The sequence below is a fragment of the Pezoporus flaviventris genome, unplaced genomic scaffold (assembly GCF_033815535.1).
Source record: "Pezoporus flaviventris isolate CSIRO_AGI_PZ_B2104156 unplaced genomic scaffold, CSIRO_AGI_Pfla_v1 ptg000011l, whole genome shotgun sequence".
Lineage (NCBI taxonomy): Eukaryota > Metazoa > Chordata > Aves > Psittaciformes > Psittacidae > Pezoporus > Pezoporus flaviventris.
The window spans coordinates 2,659,333-2,685,302 of record NW_026892559.1 but is presented as its reverse complement, the minus strand read 5'-3'; the positions used below and the strand labels follow the sequence as shown (position 1 = coordinate 2,685,302).

The window sequence follows — 25,970 nt, the reverse complement described above, 5'->3', positions numbered from 1 at the left end:
TTTCATATATCCTTCAGCTCACTCGGGACAGGCATTGAGAGGTTATCTCTGGTTCTGCCGCTTCCTCTGTTTGCTGTGCTGTCCCTGCGTCGTCCTCTTTCACTACATGAGGTGACTTCTGTGTCCATTTCTTCTTCTGTACAGGGCTGACTGACAGCAGCACGGACTGGTTCTTTGGTTCAGCTGCAGTGCCTGCTGCAAAAGTAGTCCAACCCCTGTTGTCAGGGTTGGAGCAGGTGCAGTATCTATCGCTGGGGTTGGAGTAGCCACAGTGCTTTTTGCTGGGACTGGAGTCACTGCAGTGCCTGTTGCTGGGATTGGAGTAGCTGCAGTGTCTGTTGCTGTGGTTGGAATAGCTGCAATGCCTATTGCTGGGGTTGAAGTAGCTGCAGCTACTGCAGCTATTTGGCCCCTAGTGACAGACTCTAGTTGCAGTGACTGCAGCTGGGATTGGAGTAGCTGCATAGTCTGTTTGTTGCTGGGGTTGGAATAGCTGGAGTGCCTGTTGCTGTGGTTGAAGTAATCGCAGTGACTGTGGCTGGTCAAACCCCAGTGAGAGACACTAGTTGTGGCGTCTGTCTCTGGGGTTGGAGCAGCTGTTGTGTCTGTTGCTTTGCCGTCAGATCCAGAGACATCTTTTTCCCCTTGAGGGTACTGGATAGTGTTGAGCAGGGCTCAGTAGGCATGGGCCAGGCCTCAGCAGGTTGCAGTGGTTTGTCCCTCGCTGGTGGTGCCAGGACAACAGCACACCTTGTCTATGTGTTTTACTAGTTTTTCCCAGGTTTACACTTGGTCAGGGGTTAAATTCCAAAGCACTGGAGGTGCCACTAGCCTGGGTACTTGCCCATACTGACCCCCACACCCTGCCACTCACGAGTGTCCAGCCTTGGGGAAGATCTTGGTGGCATTTTTAGTTGTTTAACCTTAAGCAAGGCCTGAACCATAGGCAGCAACATGCTGGTTCGCAGCAAAAGGACCAGGTTGGCTTCAAGGGTATTGAAAGGATATTGAAATGATTTGAAATTCTCAAATGCTTCCTTAAATAGCCACCAGCGGGGTTGCACGATGGTGTAGATTGGTGCTAAGCTGCTGGAAGACCACCTCTGTGTGAGAGAGCACATGCTTCAGTTCAGCATACTCCTCAAAGAGCATCCTGAAGATCCCCAGCTGTGGGAATAGCTTAGGCTGTGCAGAGGTACTATCCACCGGGTCACTGGTGGAGCAGGGGCTTATTTATGACAGCAGACACAGCTCTGCATTTCTTCAGGACAGTGAGGAACAATGTGGAGCATTATTTCAGCCGCAGAGGTAACTCTGAAATACAGGTACGAATGACCACGGGTGCAGTGGGGCAGAGAAGTGAATGATGTTGGTTGCCACAGCATGGAAGGGGGAACAGTGCTACAGTTGTAGTTGCACTGTTGCTTATGGAAGCATAGATGATGGTGGCTTGGGTGCCACAAGTCCAGTTTTGCCCAGACTAGCCATCAGCTTGGAGCTTTCCAAGTCTGTGCTACAGCAGCTGAGCAGTACCAGCCCCGGGTGGCAAAGGGGCTTTGTGGTCACCACTGAAATTGTTTCAGCTCCTTGTTTTGGGGCTTGGGATTTTGCCTGCTCAGTCTGGGGCTGGAATCATCTTTGCTTGGCAGCACAGCGAGTGGCGAGATGGTGGCTGGGCCGTGCCACCCGCTCCGTCGGGCCGGGAGGGAAGGGTCTGGCGGCTGCTGGGGCCTTCCCCATGCCAGCAGCGGCACACAGCGCTTAGGCAGCCCTTCTGCAAGGGGCGGGAGCCGCCGGGGTCGGCAGAGGCGGGGCTGGGGTCCCGCTGCACGGTGTCACGGGCCGGTTCCACGGTGGGGCCTGAACCGGGCCTGCGCTGCCCCTTTGGAAAGGTGAGGGGTAATGAGGTGGGTCGGTCTCTTCTCCCAGGTAACAAGTGACAGGACAAGAGGAAACGGCCTACAAGCTGCACCAGGGGGCGTTTAGGCTGGAGATTAGGAACAATTTCTTCATAGAGAGGGTGGCCATGCATCAGAACAGGCTGCCCAGGGCAGTGGTGGAGTCACTGCCCCTGGAAATGTTTGCAGCCTGTGCAGCTGAGGCCTTCCGTGACATGGGTTAGTGGTGGTCTTGGCAGTGCTGGGGAATGGTTGGACTTGATGCGCTTAAAGGTCTTTTCCAACCTGGCTGATGCTATGATTCTATGAGCAGAGTCTGTTTTAACATCTTGTGCTGTAACCTGCTCCTTTGATTTTGTAGGGACTTGGATGCCATAGTACTCTCTCCCAGGTTTTTCAGGGTAATTTCCAGCTCTGTTACAGTTTTGGCACGATGGTCACAGTGGCCCCAGCACCTTCACTTCTTGCCCCAGCAGGTGGAAACTCTGGACCAAACTCAGGAAGCACACAGTGCAGTTGGTGCAGGGCATCCTCAGCTCTCCCCTTGCTGCTTCCTGTCTGCTGTTTGCTGCTGCCCACCACTGTGCTGTCTCTCTACGTCTGCCCTCGCACAGCATTTCCTAGTGCTTGGTTGGCTGGTGCAGCACCATGTTCTTCCTTTTCTTTGGTGGGATGTTGTCCTGCTGGGAGGACTCTTTTCTCCTTGGGACTGCTGGCTGCCACAGGGCATTTGGCCTGCTTGTGGCCCATCTCTCCCAATCTGGGCTCCCCCTGGCAGGACACAGGGCCCAGCAGCAGTTGCAAGTGGATCAGAACCACCCTGGGCTGCCTGTGCAGTGCTTCCTGCACCAGAGTGGCTGTGCAGGGTGAATGGTGCCAGAGGGCAGCCAGGGCACTGGCATGGGGACTCTGCAGTGGCAAGCAGGTCAGAACCACCCTGGGCTGCCACTGGGGACTCAGCAGTGGATGTGGATTCTCCAGAGGAGTTGGCAGGGGATGCTTCCAGGGACTCTCCACAGCACTGTCCCCTGAAGCCTCTGAATTCTCCTTGGAGCTGTGCACAGAGCTCTCCAGAGAGCTCTCCTCATGAGTCTCAGAGGTGTTCAGTGATGGCCACAGTGGGAGGTCTGCTGACACCCTGACCTTGTCCCCGTGTGGGTCCTGCAAGTGGTAGGCTGCCACCCCCCAGAAGGAGTCAGCATCGCTGCCACCGTCCAGAAGGAGTCAGCATCACTGCCACCGGGAGGCCCTTGCTTCTCCTGCTCTGTGCCCAGTGCTGCAGGAAGTCATGGGTTTGGCTGAAGGAGGTGGTGCTGGTAAGCTTGTAGGAGCCATCATGGAAGGTGTCATCACCGTTCTCCAGCTTCATAGTGCAGCTGTCTTCTGCCCTGTACTGCAACAGGTGGGGGAGCTTGTTGAGGGAGCTGGTTAGGATGGGGACTTTGTTGACATCGGGGACTGTGTCCTTGCCAGCTCCCAGCCATGCCACCACCAATGGCTCTTTGGGGTAGCTGCCCTCTGCCATGTACTTGTGGACTTCAGGGAGCTCATGGAGGACCTTGCAGAACAGTTGGTAACACTGGTGGTCACTGTAGTGTCCTTAATGTCTGGCAGCTGCGCCAGCACTGTGTGGTCCAATGGCAGTTGCCATTTGCCATGTTCTCCAAGAAGTCACAGAACTCAATGAGGAAGTTGGTGACGGTGAGGTTCTTGGGGAAATCAGGACATCAGGGAAAGTGTCCTCACTGTACCCTAGCCCCACCACCACCACACTGCCACCCTCCACAACATACTTGGAGAGTTCCAGGAACTCATGGAGGAATGCAACCCAGCTGGGGACATCAGGGATGGTGTCATCTCTGTCCGCGGGGTAGGTATATGTGTGCATGTATGTGTGTGTATATATATATATATATACACACACGCACGTATATATATCTACAAATATATATTTATGTGTGTATATGTACATGTATACTTACATATATATACACACACTGTAATGTGATGACGTGTTGTCTTTTTTTCTTTTTTTGCTGGAAGCTTCAGCCCAGCCCTGGAAATTAGGACTTTTCTTCATGGTGCTATGCTGTTCAGTGCACTGCTGTGCTGTGCTGTGCTTTGCTATGCTATGCTGTGCTGTGGTATGCTATGCTGTGCCATACTGTTCCCTTCATGGCCCATGAATTGAATTATGAAACTGTTGTTTGCTTGGAAAAAAAAACAAACGGTGTTTTTTCAGCTCCAGAAACATTCTCAAGACACACAAAGATAACACGTGGAAAAAGGATTTAATTCAACTTTGTATGAGGAAAAAGTTCTTCCCCGTGAGAGCTGTGAGGCACTGGCACAGGTTGCCCAGAGAAGCTGTGGCTGCCCCATCCCTGGCAGTGTTCAAGGCCAGGTTGGACGGGGCTTGGAACAACCTGGTCTGGGGGAAGGTGTCCCTGCCTGTAGCAGGGCGTTGGAAATGGGTGAGCTTTAAGGTCCCTTCTAATCCAAACCATCGTTTGATCCCTTTTGGATGTTTCTTACGAAAACAATTGTTTTTTGGCATCTGAACAGGCTGCCCAGGGCAGTGGTGGAGTCATTGTCCCTGGAAGCGTTCACAACCCATGTAGATGAGGCTCTTACTCTTAGTGACATGGGTTAGTGGTAGCCTTGACAGTGCTTGGGAATGGTTGGACTTGATGATCTTAAAGGTCTTTTCCAATCTAGCTGATTCTGTGATTCTATGATTCTATTTATACCCCCAGTCCCACTGCCATGTGGAGCCATAAACAGGGATAAATAGCAATTAGTGTGGTAAATAGCTTGGCCTTGTGTTTTCTGGTTACAGTATCACAGTAATTATTTCCGGCTCCCTGCCTGTGTGCTCCTGCTGCCTGATTCTGTGCTCTGTACATCCTCGCCAGCCTGATTAACACTGGATACATTAAAATTGGCAGTTGCTCTCTCCTGTCTCCCCTTGCAGGGGGAAGGAGGGGACAGGATCATGGAATCACAGAATGGTTTGGGTTGGAAAGGACCTTAAGATCATGTAGTTCCAGCTCCCTGCCATGGGCAGGGATGCCTCACACTAAACCATGTTGCCCAAGACTGTGTCCAGCCGGGCCTTGAACACTGCCAGGGATGGAGCATTTGTCACTTCTTTGTGCAGCCTGTTCCAGTGCTTCACCACCCTCACAGTAAAGAACTTCTTCCTTATACCTAACCTGAACTCCCTCTGTTTAACTTTGAACCCATTACCTCTTGTCCTATCACTACAGTCCCTGATGAAGTCTCACTCCAGCATCCTTATAAGCCCCCTTCAGATACTGGAAGGCTGCTATGAGGTCTCCACGGAGCTTCTCTTCTCCAGGCTGAACAGCCCCAACTTTCTCAGCCTGTCTTCCTAGGAGAGGTGCTTCAGCCCCTGTAATCGTCCTCGTGGCTTCCTCTGGACTTGCTCCAACAGCTCCATGTCCTTCTTATGTTGAGGACACCAGAACCACACAGAGTACTTCAAGTGAGTTCTCATGAGAGTAGAGGGGCAGGATCTCCTTCACCTTGCTGGTCATGCTCCTTTTGATGCAGCCCAGGATACGGTTAGCTTTCTGGGCTGTGAGTGCACACTGAAGCCAGCTCATGTTCAGTTTCTCATCGACCAAGACCCCCAAGTCCTTGTCCATAGGGCTGCTCTGAGTCTCTTCTCTGTCCAGCCTGTAGCTGTACATCAGACAGCTTTCTGTCTTCTGGGGGCTGTACCTTAATGTGTAGGATGTGGCTCTGTGCCGAGACAACACAGGGCAGCATTTCCAGGGAACCCAGCGCTGCTCACCAGGCCTTTGTAAAATACAGCAAGAGGAATGGCCAGATGAGGCAGCTGGGCAGCTCCCACCTGTGCTCCTGCTGCTGAGGCCATTTTCTCTCTCCCTTTTGGCTGCCTTGCTGCTGCAAACAGCTTTGTCTCTGACAGATGGTCTGATTTCAGGCTGGATTTTGGCTCAGTGAGGATGAATGTGCACATGCATGCAAGTACACATGTGGTGGCTGAAGGTCTTGCTCACTGGGTGATTAAATATGTCTCATGTTGGTCTCGTGGCCATCAGCCTAAGCTCGGCTTTTCTTAAATGCAGTATGGTTGCTTTGGCATCCGTATACATGGGCTGCAGCCAGCTGAGAGCCTGTGAGTTCAGGGGCATGAGACCCTCCTATCAGCTGTGGAACCTGCTCCAAGTTGTGAGCCATGGCTCTCCTTTCTTTCTAAATTCTCGTGGTTAAGTCTCTCTTGCAACATGCTGTGCTTTCATCTTGTCTCTGCTCTTTCCCAGAGCTCCTGACTCGCTTGATCTTTCTCAGTGTCCCTCCTCAGCTACCCTCCTGCAGACTACAACAGGTAAATATGTGTCTCTGGCTTTATTTGCATCCAGCCCTTTCTGATATGTATGTGCGCAGGTTGGAGGCACTGGAGGCAGCTTCTGGAGCTGGGGGTGATTGTGCATTCACCCCCTCCCCTCCCAATGGCCAGGATATTAGTGTGAGCAGTTTGTTAGAACCCTCTCTCAGGTCCTGTTTTATTCATGGTTTTACTTATGAAATGTCACCAAAAAGGCTGTGTTTCCCCAGTCAGATCTGAACTCTCCCCTCTTCCCCCCATGGAGGGACACTGCCTTATAACCCCTGTGTGCCTGGTGGGTTGGATTTTGCAGCACTGGAGGGTTCATTGGCAGATGCATTGGCTGCTCCTGATGTACATAGCTGTAGCTGACCCAGTTTTTTATTTTGCTGGAGATATATGAGTGTTATTATTCACAAAGTGTTGCAAGCACATGCTGTGCTCTGTGGGACTCTCAGGTAGACAAAATAAATGGGCATTGCTGGAGAAGCAATGGCCAGGGGAGAGACAGCACCACAACAGCAACACCTGATTGTGGTGGTGGCCACAGCCATTTGGGATTAGACACCCACAGAAGACAGGCCTAGCAGGGTCCTCAGGATGTCACTGACTTCATATCCAAGTCAGGATGATCAATGATTGAATCAGGATGATCATCATTCTCAAGAGGTTTGGGCTGGCCTAGTTTTGAAGGCCTGAAGTGTGGGACTTTCCCCTGCATCTTCAAGTATTGTCTGCCTCGTTCTCCTTCTCACTGAATGTCCTGTACTGCAGTGTAAGTCTGTTGTTGCTTCTTCTGTCCACTGTGGATGCTAAGAACTAAGAACTTTTGTCATTTTGTAGCAAACTTGTATGCATTGGAAGACTGTTATTGTGCTCCTTATCAATCTTCTATAGTCTAAACAGCTTTGTTTTGCTCAATACCTTCCTGGCAGGTCATGCTTTCTGCATCTCTGATCATGGTGTCATGATTCACCTATCTGGAGGAGTGCTTTGCTTTCCTCCCCCATCCCTCTCAGACTGATAGAAGAAAACCTCTCCATCACCCTGGAACCATAAGTCTTTTCTGAGATGCACGCTATCCTTCACTTCCCAAATATAACTTCGACTACATGTCATTTTTCTAGACAACTGAAGTCATTCATCAGATTTTCTCACAAGACTTGGATTGGATTGCATTACTGTTCACTAAGGCAATTAATTCTAACTGAATCTTGCCTTAGATGTGAGCCAAAAACATGTCTAAAACAAAACTGATTTTGTGTGTGTGTGCATGTGTCTCCTTTAGAAAGTCTTTCTAGTGTTGATCTAAGGGGCGGAGAACCTTTCATTTTTTTCCACGTAGCATCCATGCTGCTTGGAAAACCATCTCAGCAGTGGAAACCAGCTCTACTGCTTGGGGATTTTGCAGTCATCATGCAAATGAGCCTTCCGTGGGGGGCTACCTTTGAAACCAACCTTCAGGTCCCCTCAGCCAACACACTTGGGGGGGCTGTGATTTTGTTTTCCTCCATCCCAGGGTGAAAAACAGCACATGAATATGGTTTACTAAGATTCAGCCAATCTCACCCTTCCCCAGTTTTTATCTCCTGCAGCTAGAAGATGCTAAAGTCTGTCTGTCATATGGGCCTGTGGAATCTCATTCTTCTCTCATTTCTCATTTGCTTCTGACACCTGTTACCTGGTCTTCACCTTTAACCTGCAAATTCTCTTTCTGCCCACTTACAGAATCACAGAGCAGTTTGGTTTGGAAGTGACCTTAAAGCTGATCCAGTTCCAACCCCTGCCATGGGCAGGGATGCCTTCCACTAGACCAGGTTGCTCCAAGCCCCATCCAACCTGGCCTTGAACACTGCCAGGGATCTCTTCTTTGGGCAACCTGTGTCAGCGCCTCACCACCCTAACAGAGAAGAATTTCTTCTTACTGTCTAATATAGATCTACACTCTATCAGTTTAAATCCATTCTCCCTCATCCTATCACTTTACTGCCTGATAAAAAAATCCTTTTCCATATTTTCTTTAGGCTTCGTTTAAGTACTGGAAGGCTGCTTATAAGGTCTCCCTGGAGCCTTCTCTTCTGTAGGCCAAACAAGCCCAACTCTCTTAGCATGTCCCCATAGGTAAGGTACTCCAGTCCCCTGATCATGTTTGTGACCCTCCTCTGGACATGCTCAAGCAGGTCCTTATCTTCCTTATGCTGGGGGCCCCAGAGCTGAACACAGTACTCCCGTACTTATGGCTGTTGGTTCTACCTATCTGCCTTCTGCAACAGTTGCAAAGTTGCCTTGGTGTATCCCTGTCTCAGCTCCAACCTGGCTGAAGTGTTCTCCACAGCTTGGTCTCCTCTCCTCATGGCTGCTGTAGCTCCTACTTCCCCTTTTTCTTTTAAAACTGCTTCCTTCCCTGCTTTGCTTTTCCTTCTGCTGCTTTGCTTCCTTGTGATCTCACTGCAAAGGCTGAGAGCCCTCACTGGCACCCGTGTTTTGGGAGCTGCCTGCCTGCACCTTTTCACCTCTCCTGCTCCTGTTGAGCGCAGCAGAAATGGTATCTGTCCTCCCTCCCCCCCTTTCCATGCTCTCCCTCCCTCGTTTCCCTCTGACAGAAGTTCAGCTCATATGCAATGATGCATACAGAAGCACTAAGCGTGTGCTTAAGACATATAATAAGCACTTGTCTCCCAGAAGCTGATCTTCAACCTTGGGCTCCAGCACACTTCAGCAAAAAGATGGGAGATGCTACCTTCTCTGCGCAGAGCGGAAAGTGACACAGAGCTGCCTGTGTGTGAGCTGCGAGGAAAACACAGGCTGCCTTCATCCCTGCCTGGTACTTCTCCTTGACTAACCAGTCCTGCCCATCTCTGAATGTGTTTGCCTGACACATCCCGCTGCCAGTGGTGTATGTGCATGTGAAGATGTGGATGTGTGGCGCAGACTGTCCTTGGTTTGGGTGTTAGCACTTGTGCGCACATGCAGGCAGATGTGTGAGCACTGCAGGGCATTCATAGGCACAGACAGGCCCCAGTGGCATTCGCAGCAGCCAGGCTTTCAGCCGGGCTTTCTGCCTGGCTAGTTTTCACACTCCCGTGGCAGCCAGGAGAGGGGGGTGCAAAAGGTCACCAGGAGCTGGTGCCAGCAGGGATGCTGTGCCTGCTGTGCTGCAGCAGCTCACCAGCTAACCATGGCTATATTCCAGCTCAGTGCTGGCTCCTGGCAGCTCTGCATTGGGCTTGCAGTGCCCTGGTTTGCTTGACAGCCAGGCTGCTTAAGTAGCCACATGTCTCAGACAAGCAGCCTTTTCCCAGGAATTTTGTGCAGCAGCTTTTTGGCCAGGGAGGATGGCATAATGCTGGCCCAATTTGCAGATGCGAGTGAGTACTTCTGAACTGCTTGTGGCCAGTATGGAGCAGGTTCCCAACCCTGCATCCCAGGTGACACCAGGACAGCTTCTTTTAAAATGATGGCTCTGGAGAACTGATGGTAATGAGAAACCATGTGTCTTTTCTGCCTTCACACAGGCAGAGTATTATTTTGTGGTTCTGTTCTTGGTGGTTTGTTGTGGGGAGCTGTTTCACATGGGGCTTTTTCTCATCTTCATCTTTCATTTCCCAGTTGTAAATATGTAAATACCGGAGTCCTTTCCTTCCTGTTCAACCCACTGCTGCCTGCCTGTTCCACATGTTGCTGAGTCTGGCCCTACATGTCCCAGTGAGCTGTGTGAACGCTAGGAAAAGGAGAAGGCTTTTTCCTTCAAAGCCTGTACAACAGAGGGGTGGCATGGGGTGGCACAGAGCCTGCTTGTGCTGCAGACTGGGGATAACCCCTGCTTTCTATGTCCAGGCCTCCTGAGCAGCCCTTGGGGATGCATAAGGCATGCTGCAGCACCATGTGAATGCTACCTGGGTACCAGCAGGACAAACTGGCTTGGCCAAGCATGGTGGTTCCATGCTTCCCCTTCAGCTCTGGCTGTATGTGTGGCCCTGCTCAGACAGACCATTTTCCTTGCTCCATCATCAGCAAATGCAGAATTCTTGCCCTGCAGGGTGGGTGTGCTTCAAGCACCCAGAGGGGGTGGGGGGGTGGGGGGGGTGGGGTGGGTGAAGGGGCTGCACAGGAGGGGGTCGGTGGTGGGAAGCCGTGGGAAAAGGCAGGCACCATGCATCAAATTCCCAACTTGACATGAAGTGATGGAGCAGAAAGAATGAGCGACAGGGAGGCAGGATGGGAACAATGGAGGAGCTGGGGAGGACGGGGAGGAGGGCCAGGAGACTGGCCTGTAGCCTGAGAGCGGAACAGCAAACTGGCTTATTAATAACCATAACCCTTGTCCCTTCCTAACCTTGCATCTGATAAACTGTTCTCTTGATTCTTTTTTTTTTCTTTGTGTTTCTTTTTTTCTTGAATTCTCCCTTGGGCACTGCTATAGCTCAAATTTAGTCTCCATTATTTATATCTCTCTGTCTCTTCTATTTTCTTTCTTGTTTGGAAAATATACCCAAGAGGACTGCGGGACTTGGGAAGAGTTAGAAGTACAGGGGATGCCACATTGGATCAGTTGATCTAATCCAAGATCATCTTCTCTGCCTATACTCTGCCTCCATGGAAAATTTAACTGCCCATTCTGGTTAAAGTAAAGCTGTGCAATGTGAAGTTTGGTGGGAAGCACATTCCTCACTCTCCACTTGTCAGTGCACACCTTAATGTGTCAGGTTTGGTTTCTGTATGATGAGATTTGATATCCAGCGGGTCTCTCAGCTGAATGCTGGTACATGATGACCTATGGGGTAGTTGCAGAGCTGGGGCTGCGCAGACCAGGCTTTGCACCTGCTTTGCAGGGTGATCTTGGATGGATCATCTTCTTTCTCTGGGCCTCAGTTTCCTCGTCTCTAAGATGAGAGCTAATTAGATCTGTTCCCTTTGTCAAGTGCTTATGTAACATCTCTACAGCTGAAAAGTGCTGGAGGAGATGCCTTGTTTTGTACCTCAACAACAGAAAATACATCAGCTGCCTCTAGACATAGACAGTTCCTCAATGGTAGGATCAAGTACATGGAAGGGCATGTTCCCCCGATGGGGTGGAAATCAGTATGCATCATGCTTCAGAGAGAGCTGGAAAGAGATAATGTTAGGGAGATACTCACCCTAAAAGAAGAGGTCCTCTCAGCTTATATCCTGGGCATTTGATCTTGTTTCATCTTGCCCTGGAGCCCAGTATAAGGATCATTGGATGAAATAAATTTTCAGTTATGTTAGAGAGCAGTTGAATCTCAAACCTTTCATGTTGTGCCAGTTTATGCTTTTCGTTCAAGAAAAGGCATCATCTCAGCCACCCATCTATTGCAGTGGTGAGTCCCACAATAAACGTTCTCTTTTTCATTCCTATATTGTTTTAGTTCATGAGCTTCTCTGCCAGAGGGCACAGTGTGATGGAAAAGTGTTGGATCCATCAGCATCTTATGCTTCTAACATTTGCACGGGGAGCTATCTATTGCCTTCCTTGGGCTTGTGCTGCTCTCAGGAAAAGCAGTGTCTGAGTCAAAGTTGTGTCTTACCTGAGCAAATGTGAATGGTCTCACCTTTATGTAGACCTTACTGCATATGGACTCCTATCTCAGTCCTTTTCCACCTCTGCCCTCTCTCCCTGGAAAGCAGCTACCCATGGACCCAGGACTTCTTGGCCCATGCTCCATTGTGCAAACCCATCACGAGGTGGCACCACAAGATCGCCTTTGTTCTTTTGTTTTTGTAGATCTCCATTTTTCTTACTAGCCCAAGCCATTCTCTTGCTTTTTGGCCCATTGCTGCTCTCTGGACTCAGCTACTGCAGACACTTGTCTGGTTTTCCTTGGAGGCTCTCCTGGGTCCAAAGCCAGGAAAGACCATGGGTCAGGTCCAGCTGGGATAAAGCAGCTGTGAAGAACATGGCATAGAGTCTCAAAGAGTTAAGGCCAAAGTGATGAATGGGTGATGAGAAGGACTGTCTGCTTTTTTAGATGCAGGTTTGCTCTCTTTTGAAAGGATTCATGAACGTGCCTGAGAGGAGACCATAGTCCAGCCTGGAGTGCTCTTTAGCCCTTGCTGCCTTCTTCTCTGCTTTCTGAGTAGCTGCTGGTTAGAGGATGAATCTTCCCTGCTCTGCCTTTGCTCTGGCCTCCCTCTGGCTGTGTGAGAGCAGGCAGGGGCTGCCCGCCAGAGCCAGGGAGCATGGCTGTGCTGAGAGGGTAATGGATCTCTGGAGGCCGTTGACCTCAGCCTAGACAGAGCCTGCAACATGCATTTTGCAAACAAACTCGAGGTTAACTTGCTTATGCTGTTTCCAAATGAAGCGCTGTTCCTTCTTGCATGGAGGATGATGAGGCTGCTGTACACAGACTCTTCGTGCTGTCCTTCGGATGATCAGTGGGGTGAAGCAGGTCACATGGCTTAACTTTTGGTGCTTGCTCAACAGCTGGGAAAATAGCTCTCTGATACTTTGAACAGAAACAAGAAGGTTTTGAGCAAGATGACAAACAGGTACTGTATGAGACAGTCCCTTAGAGACAAGAGTACCTCAGTCTGGGTCCAAACCCAAGGGACGCCTTGGGGATGCTCAGATCCAGGTTTCACTGCTGGATCCCAATCCTAGAGAAGATTAACCTGGGGCTTTTGAAGACAATGCTTCTCTTCCCAGGAGCTGCTTAGCAAATAGCAATGATGATCTTCCTTTCCTAGACTGAGCTGTTGTGTTAAATTGGATTCTATCCCTTGGAGACCTCTCCCTCGAATGCACACCTCCTCATTACACTTTCTTTCTCCACTGTTGTTTTTCGTAACAAGCCACCTTTTTGTAAATGGTCTTTGTCTCCCATCTAGAAACTTGTCTGCCACCATAGCTTGGAGCTGCCTTTTGGGGCCAGAGATTCCTTTTTGTTTGTCTCCTCTGCTGAAGAGATTAATTTATATTCTTCCTCTCTCCTCTTTCTGAGATGTTCTCTTTCACCATCACCTTCTCCACTTACCTCAACCTGTTCTAGATGAGAAGGGGTGTATTGAGGGGTATCACAGCTTGCAGATGTTACAGATCCACAGTGGCATTTGATGCAATCAGACGTGGTACTTGTGTGCTCAGCCATCTATTTCAGCTCTGCTACACCACTCTCCCTACAAAAGAGAAGCCGAGGCACATTTGTGCATGTGGATGTTGCTTCCCTGCATCAGGAAACTCCCTGACTCTCAGACATCCCCTGTCTCTGACCTTCTCTGATCTGAGAGAGCTCTTGAGGGCCTTCTTTTCCAATGTGTAAGATGATATTGTATTTATCAGGTGGTGGGGAGCGATGGCAGCACCCAGCAGAGAGGAGGAGGTGATATCTGGGATCCCCTCTGTGGGTGCAGCTGATGGACAGGTTGCAGCCCACATCTGGAATGTGATAGTTGTCAAAAGGGAGAGTGACCATGGCACCATCATGTCATAAATGTGCAAGGTATGGGTGCAGGTGTGAGGGAGGGAGCTGTGGGGTGCCAGCCATGTGAATCCTCTGTCCTGGCTGATCACAGGTCAAAAGAATTGTGGAGGTCTCATTCAGATTCCTTTTGCCTATGATAAAGTATTTCTTCTGGTCACAGAAATGAAGGGTAGATGGTAGTGGCTGTCAGCCCTTCCTCAGGGAGCCCCTGATGCTCAAGTGCCTCAGCTGGGGCCTAAAGTGTATTGGCAGAGTGGCATCATGCCCTGGGGTGCCGGGATGGAGGAGGCAGGGATGCACACTGCCAGTCCTGGGATGCATGGGTGGGTGCTGTAGTGGAGCTCCACACTGAAGTGACAGGACAGGGGACTCCTGGGAGGGACCTACCTTCCATCCTGAGATCTGTGAGACCAGCGGGATCAGGAGGCAGCACAGCATCTCATTGCTGGCAGTGTGGTTGAGAACGCCGGACCAGGTCTGAAATGCATCGGCAGATTTGTGTGAAGAGCTGTGCTTAAGAGCCACAACACTGATTCATTTCCCAGCAATCCCCTGTCAGTCTAACCATAAACACTGTGGAAAGTGGAAGGTGGGGAGATGTGTTTCTCCAATTTCCTACAACAAAGCAGGCATAAAGGGGATTAGAAAGGCAACACTGGGGGGAAAGAGAGAGAGATTTAGAAGGGAAGGGAACATTAAGATCAAGAGGGATAAAATGCAGATTGAAATTGTTGGGCTAGAACAGAATAACTTCTCAGTCTATATATTTAGCTCAGCGAGGTATATAAACAGAAACCTACAGCCAGCTCAGCCACTTCTCCCCCAGTGGAGTGAGTCATCAGCCCTTGGATCTAAAGTTAGGTTCACGTCAGAGCTTACTCTCTCTCTCTCTCATTTTTCTCTTTCTATTTTGAAGGGTGTGGGAAAAGCTGAGCACTGTCTCCTGGAAGCAGCAAACGTAAACCCACAACGGCAACAGATGCTGGACCTGATGCCCTACCTGGGAGCCTGTTTTGTGTCTGGCTGCTTCTCCTGCTTGCTGTGTGCCTGGGGATGAGGTCAGCTAATCTGGGCACACAGTGGACCCAGCTCCGAGGGGTTTGTGTGATGAGATGGAGGGTGGTCTGGGCTGCACAGCCATTCATGGCAACAGGATTTGCAGTGTTTGGCTCCTGTGTGCTGTGCAGGAGAGCAGGATCTGCCATCAGGGCTGGCAAGAGGGACCAGGGCTGGGTCAGCCTGACAAGAAGCAGGATGATGCCCATGAGACCTGGTTAGAGGATGTCTTTAAATCCAGCATGGGCTGCTGCCTAATGAGCTCAGCCCACAGCCACCTGCAAACCTGCAGACAAGAGGGCTGCATCTCCCAGAGCTATCCACACACCTCTCTGCTTTGATATGCCTTCACCTTTCCTGCATGTTCTCTGTCACCCAGTCCCCTCCCTGAAGCAGTTGCAGTGAATCTCATGCTTTCTCCACTAACCCCCCAAGCCAGTGCTCCTGGCTCAGGTGGTGGCAGGGGCAATGCAGACTTCCCTGTTCCTCTCAAAAATCACAGAGGGGACAGGGGGCGACCCTTGAAAATGCTCTGGATGCATCTGTAGGACCAGCTTGTGCCTTGCTCACCTCTGCTGTGACCCACCTGCAGGAGGTCTGCAGGTCACTCCAAACATAGCCCACATGTATCACTCAGGAGAGGTGCCAAAACTCTTTGAAAGCACCTTGGGGGTTGAAGATGGAGCCTTGTGATTACTGTGAGCTGCAAGACAAGAAGCCATTCATCTTCAGACCCTTCCCTTAGGGGTGGTGGAGAAGAGGGTCTGCTTAGGGAGGGCAGTGGCTTCCCAGAAGAAGTGATAACACAGGGGATACCACTGTGAAGGAAGCCTGTGGTGTGCGTGCCAGCAAGCCCATGGAAATCCTCCCAGGTGTGTGCATTCTGGGGAGGAGTGTGGGGAAGAGAGGGCTTTGCTCTGGAGCATGAGCTGCCCTAGGCTTGCTCTCTTCACCAGCTCCAAATCTGTGAAGGGATGAATGGCATGGCTCCATTTACCCACCCAGCCCCTTTCCCTCTCCTCTCCTTCCAAGCCTGTTGCATGTTTTTATCAATTTGGAAGATTTATCTGAATGAGAGTTCAAATGTCTCTTTATCTGCATGCTGTGGGTATGCTGGAAGGCAAACAGACATGATCCTAGGATGTGGACATCAGTGATAACCCATGGGTTATCCTGGGTGTGTATTTATGTGCATCTGTCCTCCTGTGCCCCTCTGTGTGTACCCTTCACCTTCCTTTACCATTTTGTTTCTTGCACTTTTCGTTGCTGCCCTGTTTCTTTCTCCTGTCTCACCCTCTCTCCTGCCCTCCTCCTCATTCTCTTTTTCTCATTTGATATTCATGCATGAATAAATTCAATTGCATTTTTTCCCTGTTCCCCCTGAAGGGGCTTGTTGGTGAATTGCAGGCATCTGAAATCATATAATGCTCAGATTCATCATTTCGGGGACAGAATTGAAACCCTTCTTCTCAGGAAGGAATAACAGAAGCTTTTTATGAGGAGAGGGAGTGGTGGTGTCTTGTGGCTGGTGAGGAAGAAGAGGATTAACCTCAGCAGCCCAGGGTGGACTTGCTAGCATGAAGGGACGAGAAGGTCAGCCAGCCCCTCAGGTTTATGTGGGAATGGGGAAGGCATATGTAGGTGTGTGTATACAGGAGTGCGAGTGCCTGTGGTTGCTTTCGTATTTGCTATGTGTGGTGCTTGTGGTGTGCTTAGGGAAGAAGAGTAACATCTCTTAGGGGGCTATCAGGAATTGGTTGAGGCAGGAGCTGTCTCAGTGGGTTGCCAGCAGCCTGGCACCTGAGGATTCAGAGCGATTGTCTAAACACCTGTCTGGATGTTTGCCTCAGATGTCTTTCAGGACAATTACTTGGCTTTGGTGTTACTCCAAGTGCTGCTGTGGGTCTGGGGATGTGCCCAGCCCCACATCCTCATTGCACTAAGAAGCTGAGATTATTGGTGTGTCACAAAATTATGTCCATTGTACACTTCGAGGGGCTTTCTGACGTGGTTCAGCACTTGTTGTCCCCTGCTCCTACACGGGAGCAATCCAGATCATGCAAGACAGTGGACTCCATGTAGCTGCAACCATCTTTGGTAGAGAAGATGGCCAGAGGTAGTGTCCTGCACAGCTTCAGTACCAACAGGCTCTGACCACTGATGGGGAAAGGTCTGCCCACCACAAATATTTATTTTCCTGGAATAAAATCTCTTTCTGGCTTGTGGAAGATGCATGGGTTCACCATGTGACTGCAGTCCTGGTCAGAAGCTATGAAAGAAGAAAGGCTGGACTTGCCTGAGGAAGGGCTTTTCACAAGGGTTATGAATCAGGTAACTTTTGATGCTCGCAACACTCCTGTCATTTATTACACTGCTCCCTTTTATTTAGCACTCCTGGTGCACTCTGAGTATCCTCTGAGGGTTGAGTTTTGCTTTTCAGGAGAGGAAACAAGATTAAACACTTTATAAAACACAAAAGTGTTATGATAAAAGTGGACAGCAGCTGTCGTCTTTGCTCCAAAGACTTTTAAGGGTCTCACAAGAGATATTGGTGGTGGCTTCTTGGCTTCTGTCTGATGCCCTTGGCACAGCACAGCAGAGCCATGCAGAGATGGACAGCAGAGGAAAGGATACGTACTGGGTGGTTTCACCCTAGATGGTGAGTACATACGAGCTACCTTGAGGTGAAACCAGAGATGCTTTGGCTTTACCAGAAGGTGGGCTTGCTGCATTGCCTTTCCATCGAGAGTTAATGTTTGAGGGCTTGCTCTGTAGTACAACTAAAGTGCTTTGTTTTCCAGTCTTGTTAAGGTCAGATGTGTTAGTTACTCTGGCCCATGCACGTAGAGTCTGATACAGCCGACACAGGCATCTTTTTGGTGGGGAAGGGCTGGAGAAGGCTTTGTGTAACCCTGCAAGGAAATAGAAGAGCTTCTGGGCTGCAGCACATGTACCACACCCCAGCTGGGAGCTGGGTGGTTTTTAGAGCTTGTTTACAATCTATGCCCATGGCACAAGCAAGAATATCTCTGTCTCTTGTAACATCTGGAGTTTTATTGACCTAAACAGGCAAAACCCATGAAGAGCCTTGAGGACTGTGATGGCTTCAGGTAGTGTCTCTTTCCCAGAGCCTATTGGTGGATCCTCAGCAGTAAAATTGAAAGTTGATTCTCCAAGGATGAGGGGCCTGTGCTGGTGTGGGTCCAGGCTGCTTGGCCACAAGATGAGACCAGTGGTGTGGGGAAGCTGGGCTGGCCTCCATTGGAGGGGATCCAGGGCAGCCATACTCTGTTCTAGCCCCTGGATGGTGGGATCCCCATGTGTTATCCATCCCTCTTGTTTCCCCTGGCTTCACAAAATGCAGTAGGATAGTAATTTGCAGTGAGTTTTCCCACACCCTGACTTCCCACAGCAGATCATGGAGTAAGATGGGGGGAGAGGAGGGACTGGTTTGAGGGAGGGACTTTTTTGGGGGGGGGATGTTAGATTGTTTTTCAATTCTTCTTATTGGGTAATTCTTTAACCTGCTTGGTCTATGACCTATGGAGGGACACATGCTCACAACTTCAGGGCAGGGCAAACACACTGAAGCCTGTGTCCATCAGAAAAGGAAGGATGAGTGGGCTGAAGGCAGGGGAAAATAGCTATCCCGAGACCCCACCATGGATGTAGGTGTGTGACAGTGTGCAAGGAGACTTTTTCCTTTCCTTTGGCATTGCTAGAATTCCTGCCTTATGTGCCTCTAATTGTAGGTTTCCCCTAAAGACATTTGGTGTCACTGTAAGGACGGCATTTCACTCTCCCTTTCTGCCTGTACAGTTATTCTCTCTCTCGCTGTGCAGTTCGCTCCGTAAACCGTTGGTGAACATACCATAAGACACAGATAGAGACAGACAGACAGACAGAAACCACACACCAGCCCTTCCTCCTCACTTTCCCACCATGGAATAGCTAAACTTGCCCCCACCCACACCTCCATCACCTCCCAGCACCCCACAATTGTTTTGACCCTATGGTCTTTTTGGATGAAAGCTTCTGTCACTTCCAAACACCACCCGCCTGGAAAAAAACACACACACACACACACACACACACAGAGACAAATCCCCCCAAACCCTCCTGCAAAGGAAGAAGTCCTTTCTTCCCCCTCTTTTCTTTTGCTGAGACTCCAAAGCTTCAGACTTCAGCCTGAGCAGCCACAATTTCTTACCATGTATTCCCCTTTTAAACCATCTCCTTCCTGCACACGCTCAGTCCTTGCAGCCACGGATCTAACACAACTCCCCGCTTCTCGCCTGCAGGTTCTTTGCTCCCTGTCACTCAGCTGATCCTGATCTTTTTTTCTCCCGGTTCCCCCCCCCGGGTGCTGAGGTGTGTGTCTGTGTGAGTCTGCAGGGGGGGGAGGGAAGGGGCTTTTTTTCTCTCTCTTGGTGGGGGAATTTTTTCAAAGCACCTTCATTATTATTTTGTTTTGCTTCTCTGACTTGGACACTTCTCCCTTGGAGATTTCTTTTCCATGCAAAGGTAGGTGAGATGATGCATGCACACCTGGGTAACCTTACGTCTGTCTTGTTTCACTTGCTTTTGCTCTCCTTTTCATAGAAAACTTGTGCCCACCCGTGTACCTGCATCATTCCTGTTTCGTTTGGTACCTCTTTCCTCTGGCAGAAGTAAAGGCTGAGGGTAGACATGTCTGTAATGTTAATAATTCTGTCTTTCCGGAAAGGAAAGTTATTTCTCTGCATGTCCAGCTTTACGTGTATGTCCCTGTGTGGTGCCCATGTATGTGAGACTGCCTCTGTTTACCCAACAAGTAGCAATAATTGATTCTGGTGTGTGCTTTGGGCAGTGGTGGTGGTGGTGTAAAGGGAACGACCGTGTGTCCAGCAGTTCATGTCCATGAGCGATTGCAGCAGAGAATGTGTTTCTCACACATATTCAGCAGCTCTTTATACATGACTATAAATGATACAAGGAGTGTGAATAATCCCAGGATTTTCAAATTTAGCCCTGCTTAGTTTGTACTGTTATGATGGGGAGGGATGGTGAGAAAGAGGAAGGGTTACAAAATCTCCTCCCTGGAGAGGTAACTGTCTGAGACTTGTATATATATATAACTTTTCTTAAAACCATCTGACTGTTTAGGGGCTTCTTGGGTCTACGGTATTTTGTTCTTTGCAAAGCAAGAGTTAGGTCTTGAATGTAGGTTGCATAAATTGGCTTGTTTTGTTTATGATTATTATTGCATTTCCATTGCGTGTGCAACATCCAAAGTGCCAGAAAAGGGACAGGGAATAGGATGTACTTTAATATAGCAAATGCCTCATCTTCTGTACATCACTGGAAGCTATTGGCTGGAGTCAGTGGGAGAGAAAGAGAAGAATTAAAAAAGAAGAGAACCAGAAATAATGTTAGACGTTGTTGGCTGGCAATTATCTGGCATATTTGCTGCCAGGACTGGTTTTCCTAACGTTCGTGATAGATACCTTTTGATTCTTGGTAACAGCAGCTGTGTGAAAAGTATTGGGGGCTTAAAAAAACCCCAAACACAGCAGAAATTAAAAACCAACATGCATCATTTCCCTGCAAATTATTATGAAAGGAAAATAGTCACACCAAAAAGCAGAACTTGCTCTACATTTTCTCTTTGCTAATAGGAAGTATTTTTCTCATTGATCTGCGGGTTGCTAGTGGTTCTGTATCTGTCGCTTAGAAGACTGCTATGTTAATTGTGAGTTGTTTCTGTGTGCTATTGCAGAGCTCTTGGTCATAAATTTGGGATGGTGGTTGAGGATTTATTATCGCAGAAGCAGGAAGGAGTCTGCTGACCCTTCACCCTCCCCATCCCTTGATGTTTTCACTCCCAACGTGTAAACTTCTCTATTGATGGAAGGAAATCCCCAAGCTCATTATCTTCTCAACAGCTTACCTGCAAAGAAACTTTTAATTCAGAGCATTGGAAAGGGAATTCAAGAGCCCTGTTCCTGCCCCTTTTCACCTTTATCTTTTAAAGACACCTTCTGAGCATTGATTCCCCCCCCACCCCCCACCCCCCCCCATCACTCGGATTTGGGCAGGAGCACAGCCTCAGGTTATGAGGATGGACTGAGAAGGTTTATTTATCTCTCCATTAAATAACATAATAGTTTCATGGCATTGGCATTGAATGTGAGCTTCCTCAGAAGGGTAGCGTTGCATGCCTGATTGATGCCATGCCCCCCCTCTCCCTGGGGGAGGCTGGAGGCAGGCAGTGATGGAAGCTGGGCATCATGCTGGATTCCCTGCCCACTGCTGGCATGAGGGTGCAGTACCTGCCTGAGAAAGCCTTGGCCCTGCCTGTAGCAGGAAGGTGGGGAAAAGCAGTTTTCCTGAAGATCTAACTGGAAAGCATGCATCTAAGCACTGTCCAACTCAATGCACCAGCAGATGCACATGTTCTTGCCAGGAGATCTGGTGGTGAATATCTTAGAGGAGAGTCAGGGGGATAAGGAGGGATCTTTGATTTGCCACGTCTAAGAGGTTTGCCTTGTGAAACCTGGATCAATCTGACAGTGCTTATCAGAGAGGGGAGGTTGTACCAACCTACCTCAGGTTTTCTCTTACACAATCTCCCCTTGTTGCTGCCTCAGGAGCATTGTCAGGCTGTGGACCTGGCTGGAGCAGGGCTGGCACAGATACAGCCATCAAGGGAGCAAAGACACAGGCATCATGGGAGAAGGATGCTGATTCATGAGGAGCTAGCTGCTTGCCTGCGTGTTTCTGGGTAGGCACAGTTGCCTTGGTTGGGATATGAGAAGACCAGTTGGGCTGCTTGGGGTCTATCAGAGTGCACCTGCACATCTGGGTGAGCTTTCCTGTGTCCTCACCTTTGCACCACCAAGAGCATCATCTTCCTCACTGGTCCAGCCCTGGGCATCCTTGAAGGTGCCACTATGTACCTGTGCCCCAGGCTGCGGCTCATGCCTCTTCTGTAGTCCTGGGCCAGCTTGCTTGCTTCCGTACTTTGCTTCTTTCCTTCCTTCTTCCTTCCACCAATGAACTTCACACCTGGCTGTGTTACTGCTGCCTGATCTGGTTTTGGAGAACCCATGTGTCCATGCTCAGTGGGACATGGTCCTAACCTACAGCCCAAATTAGTGTTACAGCCCTGCCCTGTCCCATCCACAGCAAAGTACACTAGGGAGATATTGCAGAGCAGGGTGGCTTAGGCTAAGCCCTAGTCACCTTTGGTTTTGGGAAAAGCCTGCAATTCTGGGCTCTGCTGCAAAGAAGACATATGCCTAGTCAGCTTTTTTCCTGGGGAAAAAATGTTGAAATCAATTTTTGTTTTTCTCAAAGAGAACAAGTATCTACAGCTGGAAACTCATGAAATGCACTCAGAGTATTAGGAGTCCTTAAAAGAGCTGGCCACTGATTTAAAATAAATCAGATCTTTTATTAAAGCAAAGTCCTAATCCTGCAAATTCAAGCAAGAAGGTGAACGGCTGCACTTGCACAGAGCCTTGCTAAAAGTGCGGGTCCATGGGTGAGCTCAGGAATCAAGTGGCACAGGTGGAGCTGCAAGATCAGGTAGTATAATTTCTTAGCTGTATTTTTGTCAGTCTGTAGGATGAGATAACATAGGGCTTATTCAAGAGCTACAAAACCCCAGCCAGTTACTGGAAAGTAAAGGTTTCTTCCCGGTTATGCAGATGTGTGTAGTTGTTTATAATGACCTAATATAATCAGCTTATTTAGTTCACTTGTCTGTGTCTAAAGTGCGTACCTTGGAGCTCTTACCAAACACATCGTGGTTTGAAAAATGTCTTATACAAAATTTATTTAAGCCCTCTAATCATAACTCAGACTGCATAAATCACCCCACTAGCTTGGTAATAAACTCCCCATACTTGTCAGGCCACCGTGCTTGAAGCACTGCGGTGTACCCCGAGGAGCAATCAGCCCAGTGATCAGGGACTAATTGTAATGAGGAGATCTCAGAAAATGCCTTGATACTTGCCTTGGACCAGAGGTGTGTGCTGCTGTGGTGGTGCAGGAGGGAGGGGTGCTTTTGGCTAAGCCAGGCTCAGTCCTCAGTGGCTTTGCAGGTTGACACCGGTCCTTGCAGCCTGTGGGTGAGTGGATGTGCTGTGGGCTCTTGGTGTGAAATGCTGCTTGTTGGTGTTTTCTGCAGTGGCTTGTGTTTCCCAGCACCCACGGCGTGCAGTACAGCAACCTGGTCTCTGTGTCACCAAGGCAGAATCGGAGGGGTGCATCCGAAAGGAAAGGTTCCCCTCTTATCGAGTGTGTGTCTGTATCACAAATAAAAAAGGCAGCTGGTCTCTGCTTCTGACATAACCATCGTCTGCAGTGCAGGTACCACATCTTGTTCCATCGGGCCTTGATGTAAAGCTTGATGGATCATCCTGGGGAGCGCTAGCAAGGGACATCCCATGAGAAACCAGCGGAGCTTGGGGTTATGTCTGCGTGGTTGAACGGGATGGGGGGGAGCTGCTGATCTGTGCTGTTGGTAGCTGGCAAAGTGGTGAGTGCCTAGGACTTTGCTGCTGTGATGTGGATGCTAGAAGTATTTGTGTGGTGTGATCCTGGGGGTAGGGGGAGGGGGGAAGTTTTTTGTTTCCTTTCTCTGAAATGTCATAGTTAGGCTGTGGCTGGAAAAACAGGGCTGTACAGAGCAGGTTGATTTTGTGGTATTAAACACTTCCCAGGTGTTGGGTTAGTGTGTCTTGCTGATGAGCTCAATTAAGTGGCTTTCCAGGACAGAGGTTAGGATTTTCTTAGAGGTCAGACTGGCAAGGACAGATGGGATCCTGTTCCTGCTGCTGCAATGTGTGTGTGTGTGCGCAGTGTGCCCAGCATCATCTTGCATCTCCTCCCAGAGCAGGGACGTTCAGCAGTGGTGATGCCCTCAATTCCTTCTTTTCCTTGAGCATTTTCTTCTTATTTTGCCTTTAAAGCTACTCTAAGTTTGCCAATGAAAGTGGTGGGAGGTGGGGGTAGGTTAACTGTTTAAGAACTCTTTCGGATTGAGTTTCTTTGCAAGGTTGTCGGCTATGCGGAGGGATTGGACTTGGACCATAGGGGTCCGTTTTCAGATCTGTGGTCAGATTCACTTACATTGGTGTCTTTGCTGCTTTTTGGTGATTTCTATTCAAGCAACCATCCAAGCTTCCATTTGGGGTCGTTTTCACTGGTGGCAGTGGGGAGAGAAGGGGACTTTTCAGGCGTATATAAATAAGTAGCAGTGTCACGTAGTCAAATTATGTGAGATGCAGGGAGCTGTCACAAGGTCCTTGTCTAACTACTGACCTGAGATTGAACAGCCCGTAGGCCTTTGCAGAACAGCTACCAGCGTTGTTTCCTCTATGCTTCTAGATGATTCCCACCTTCATAGCTTTATTTCTCTCTCATATTCCCTCTCCTTTCTAGAGGCAGAGCCTGGGGCATCATCACACTCCACATAGCTTCAGCTCCTTTCCTGTTTTTGTTTCTGCCAAAGTTAGTTTGCTCTAAATATGTGTCTGGGTTTATGCGGATTATCCCCTTAGGAGGAAGGGGACTGGGGAGGCGTGTGCAGTAATTTATAAGGAGCAGTGAGGCATAAGATACAACTCATGATGCTCCCTATACCGCTTAGCAGTGTGTTTCCTTTAGATGTGCTCCTCCTCTCTTGCTTCTCCCCACCTCCCTTTCCAGCCAGGAAATCTTCTCTCCAGATGTGGGTGGTGATGTGGGTTGGGACAACATCTGGAGGTGGGGTGAGGATGCTTGCGCGGGGGGTGGAGGTTGCATCCAGTGCTGTGCTGTGATGGGAAACAGGGAGTCTCACCACTTCTTCTATGCTTGTGTTTTCCTACACCTGCTCACTGCAACAGGTCCTAAAGGGACACTGGGTCAGGCTGGGTGCTTGGATCAGGAGAAAATGGCCAGAGAGGTTGATCCAGGAAGGATGGTGTGAAAAGGCAGAACTTCTCACTGCTGGCTTAACCTGGATGGGAGAGACCAGCCTGGCCACAGCCCCGGGCTGCCCTTTCCCATCCACTCCCACTGCAGGCACAACACTGAAAGTTGCAGCACTGGGTAATGTGTACCCTCACGGTGTGCAGGAGCTACAGCTCCATTCCTGCAGCATGGGCTTCTCCAAGAGGCACAATCAAGGTATTTACATGCTTTGCCTCTCCTGAAAGCACTTAATATTCTGGCTTAAAGGCTGAGGGTGTGAGGGCAGCCCTAAAACCATCGTTGCTGGGAGCCTATGAGACCACTATCGTCTTCATAATCCCCATCAGACCCGTTTTAGTTGACGTCTTCATTGCTGGTCTGGAGGAGGGAGTAAGCAGCATGTTAATGACTTTCCCAGATGATGATAAAACAGGTTTTTTGCTTGCCAGTGTGGATGCAGAAAAAGAACACAAAGGGAGCTAGTGAGGTCAGAAAGATGGGCAGAAAATAACATAATGAGATTCATCTCAGGAAAAATGCAAGCTAATGCATCTGGGGGCAGTGTCATCTGAAACGCGTGGTCTGAGGACCTGGGGAGAGGTGTGTGTGGGGTGGGGGGACACACGACACAGGACATCACACACCATGAGACCGAGGTGTGATGGGAGATGGTGTATCAGACTTGGGCTTGCTGTGTGACAGGGCCAGCAACAGAGACATCAGGATGGCAGCCCTGCTCTGGGGCCGGCCCAGGCGCCAGCCCTGCGGGAAGGAGGCACTTGGCACATCATTATCAGCAGAGCGTTGGTAGGCGAGAGGTGGCTTTCAGTGAGGATATGCACGGAATGGGGCTAGGGAGATTAATTTATGAGAAAGGATTAAGTGCTAAAGATGTGTAGCTTTGCTGAGCGGTGGTTTAAGTGACAGGACATGACAGAATCCACTCATAAAAGCTGCCTGCCTGCCTGAGGAGGAATTGCTGTGAGCAGGGCAGACCAAAGAGAGATGCAGGGAGAGAAGGGGGCACGTTGGAAAGGGAAAACATTGGCTCTGGGGCAGAATCTGCCTATAGATGGGTCTGTTAGGGTGGGGAGTCTTCTCCAAAAGGGGATTTTTGGGTGCCTGTTTATTTGGGACATCAAAAAAGAAAATGTTTTATTGAAAGCAAGCATGTGTATTCCCTTGGGAGCAATGGAATGAGGCTGAGGTCTTCAGCAGCACTCATGTCTTGGGCACAAATTCCCAGCATAGTTA

The 25,970-nt window shown here is 49.5% G+C and overlaps 1 protein-coding gene across 4 annotated transcripts in view; it reads left to right on the top strand.

The window, feature by feature from the left end:
- Positions 1 to 25,970, top strand: part of LOC133267990 (voltage-dependent T-type calcium channel subunit alpha-1H-like) — a 51,802-nt gene that overhangs the window by 19,112 nt on the left and 6,720 nt on the right. The window contains exons 2-3 of one of the 4 annotated variants that reach the window (XR_009742932.1): positions 13,577 to 13,736; positions 14,635 to 14,816. Coding sequence is in view for 1 of the 4 variants with exons in the window: in XM_061450792.1 (XP_061306776.1) it covers positions 14,772 to 14,816 (45 nt within the window). In the remaining 3 variants the exon portion in view is untranslated. The other 3 variants (XR_009742933.1, XM_061450792.1, XR_009742931.1) reach the window with 3 other exon arrangements.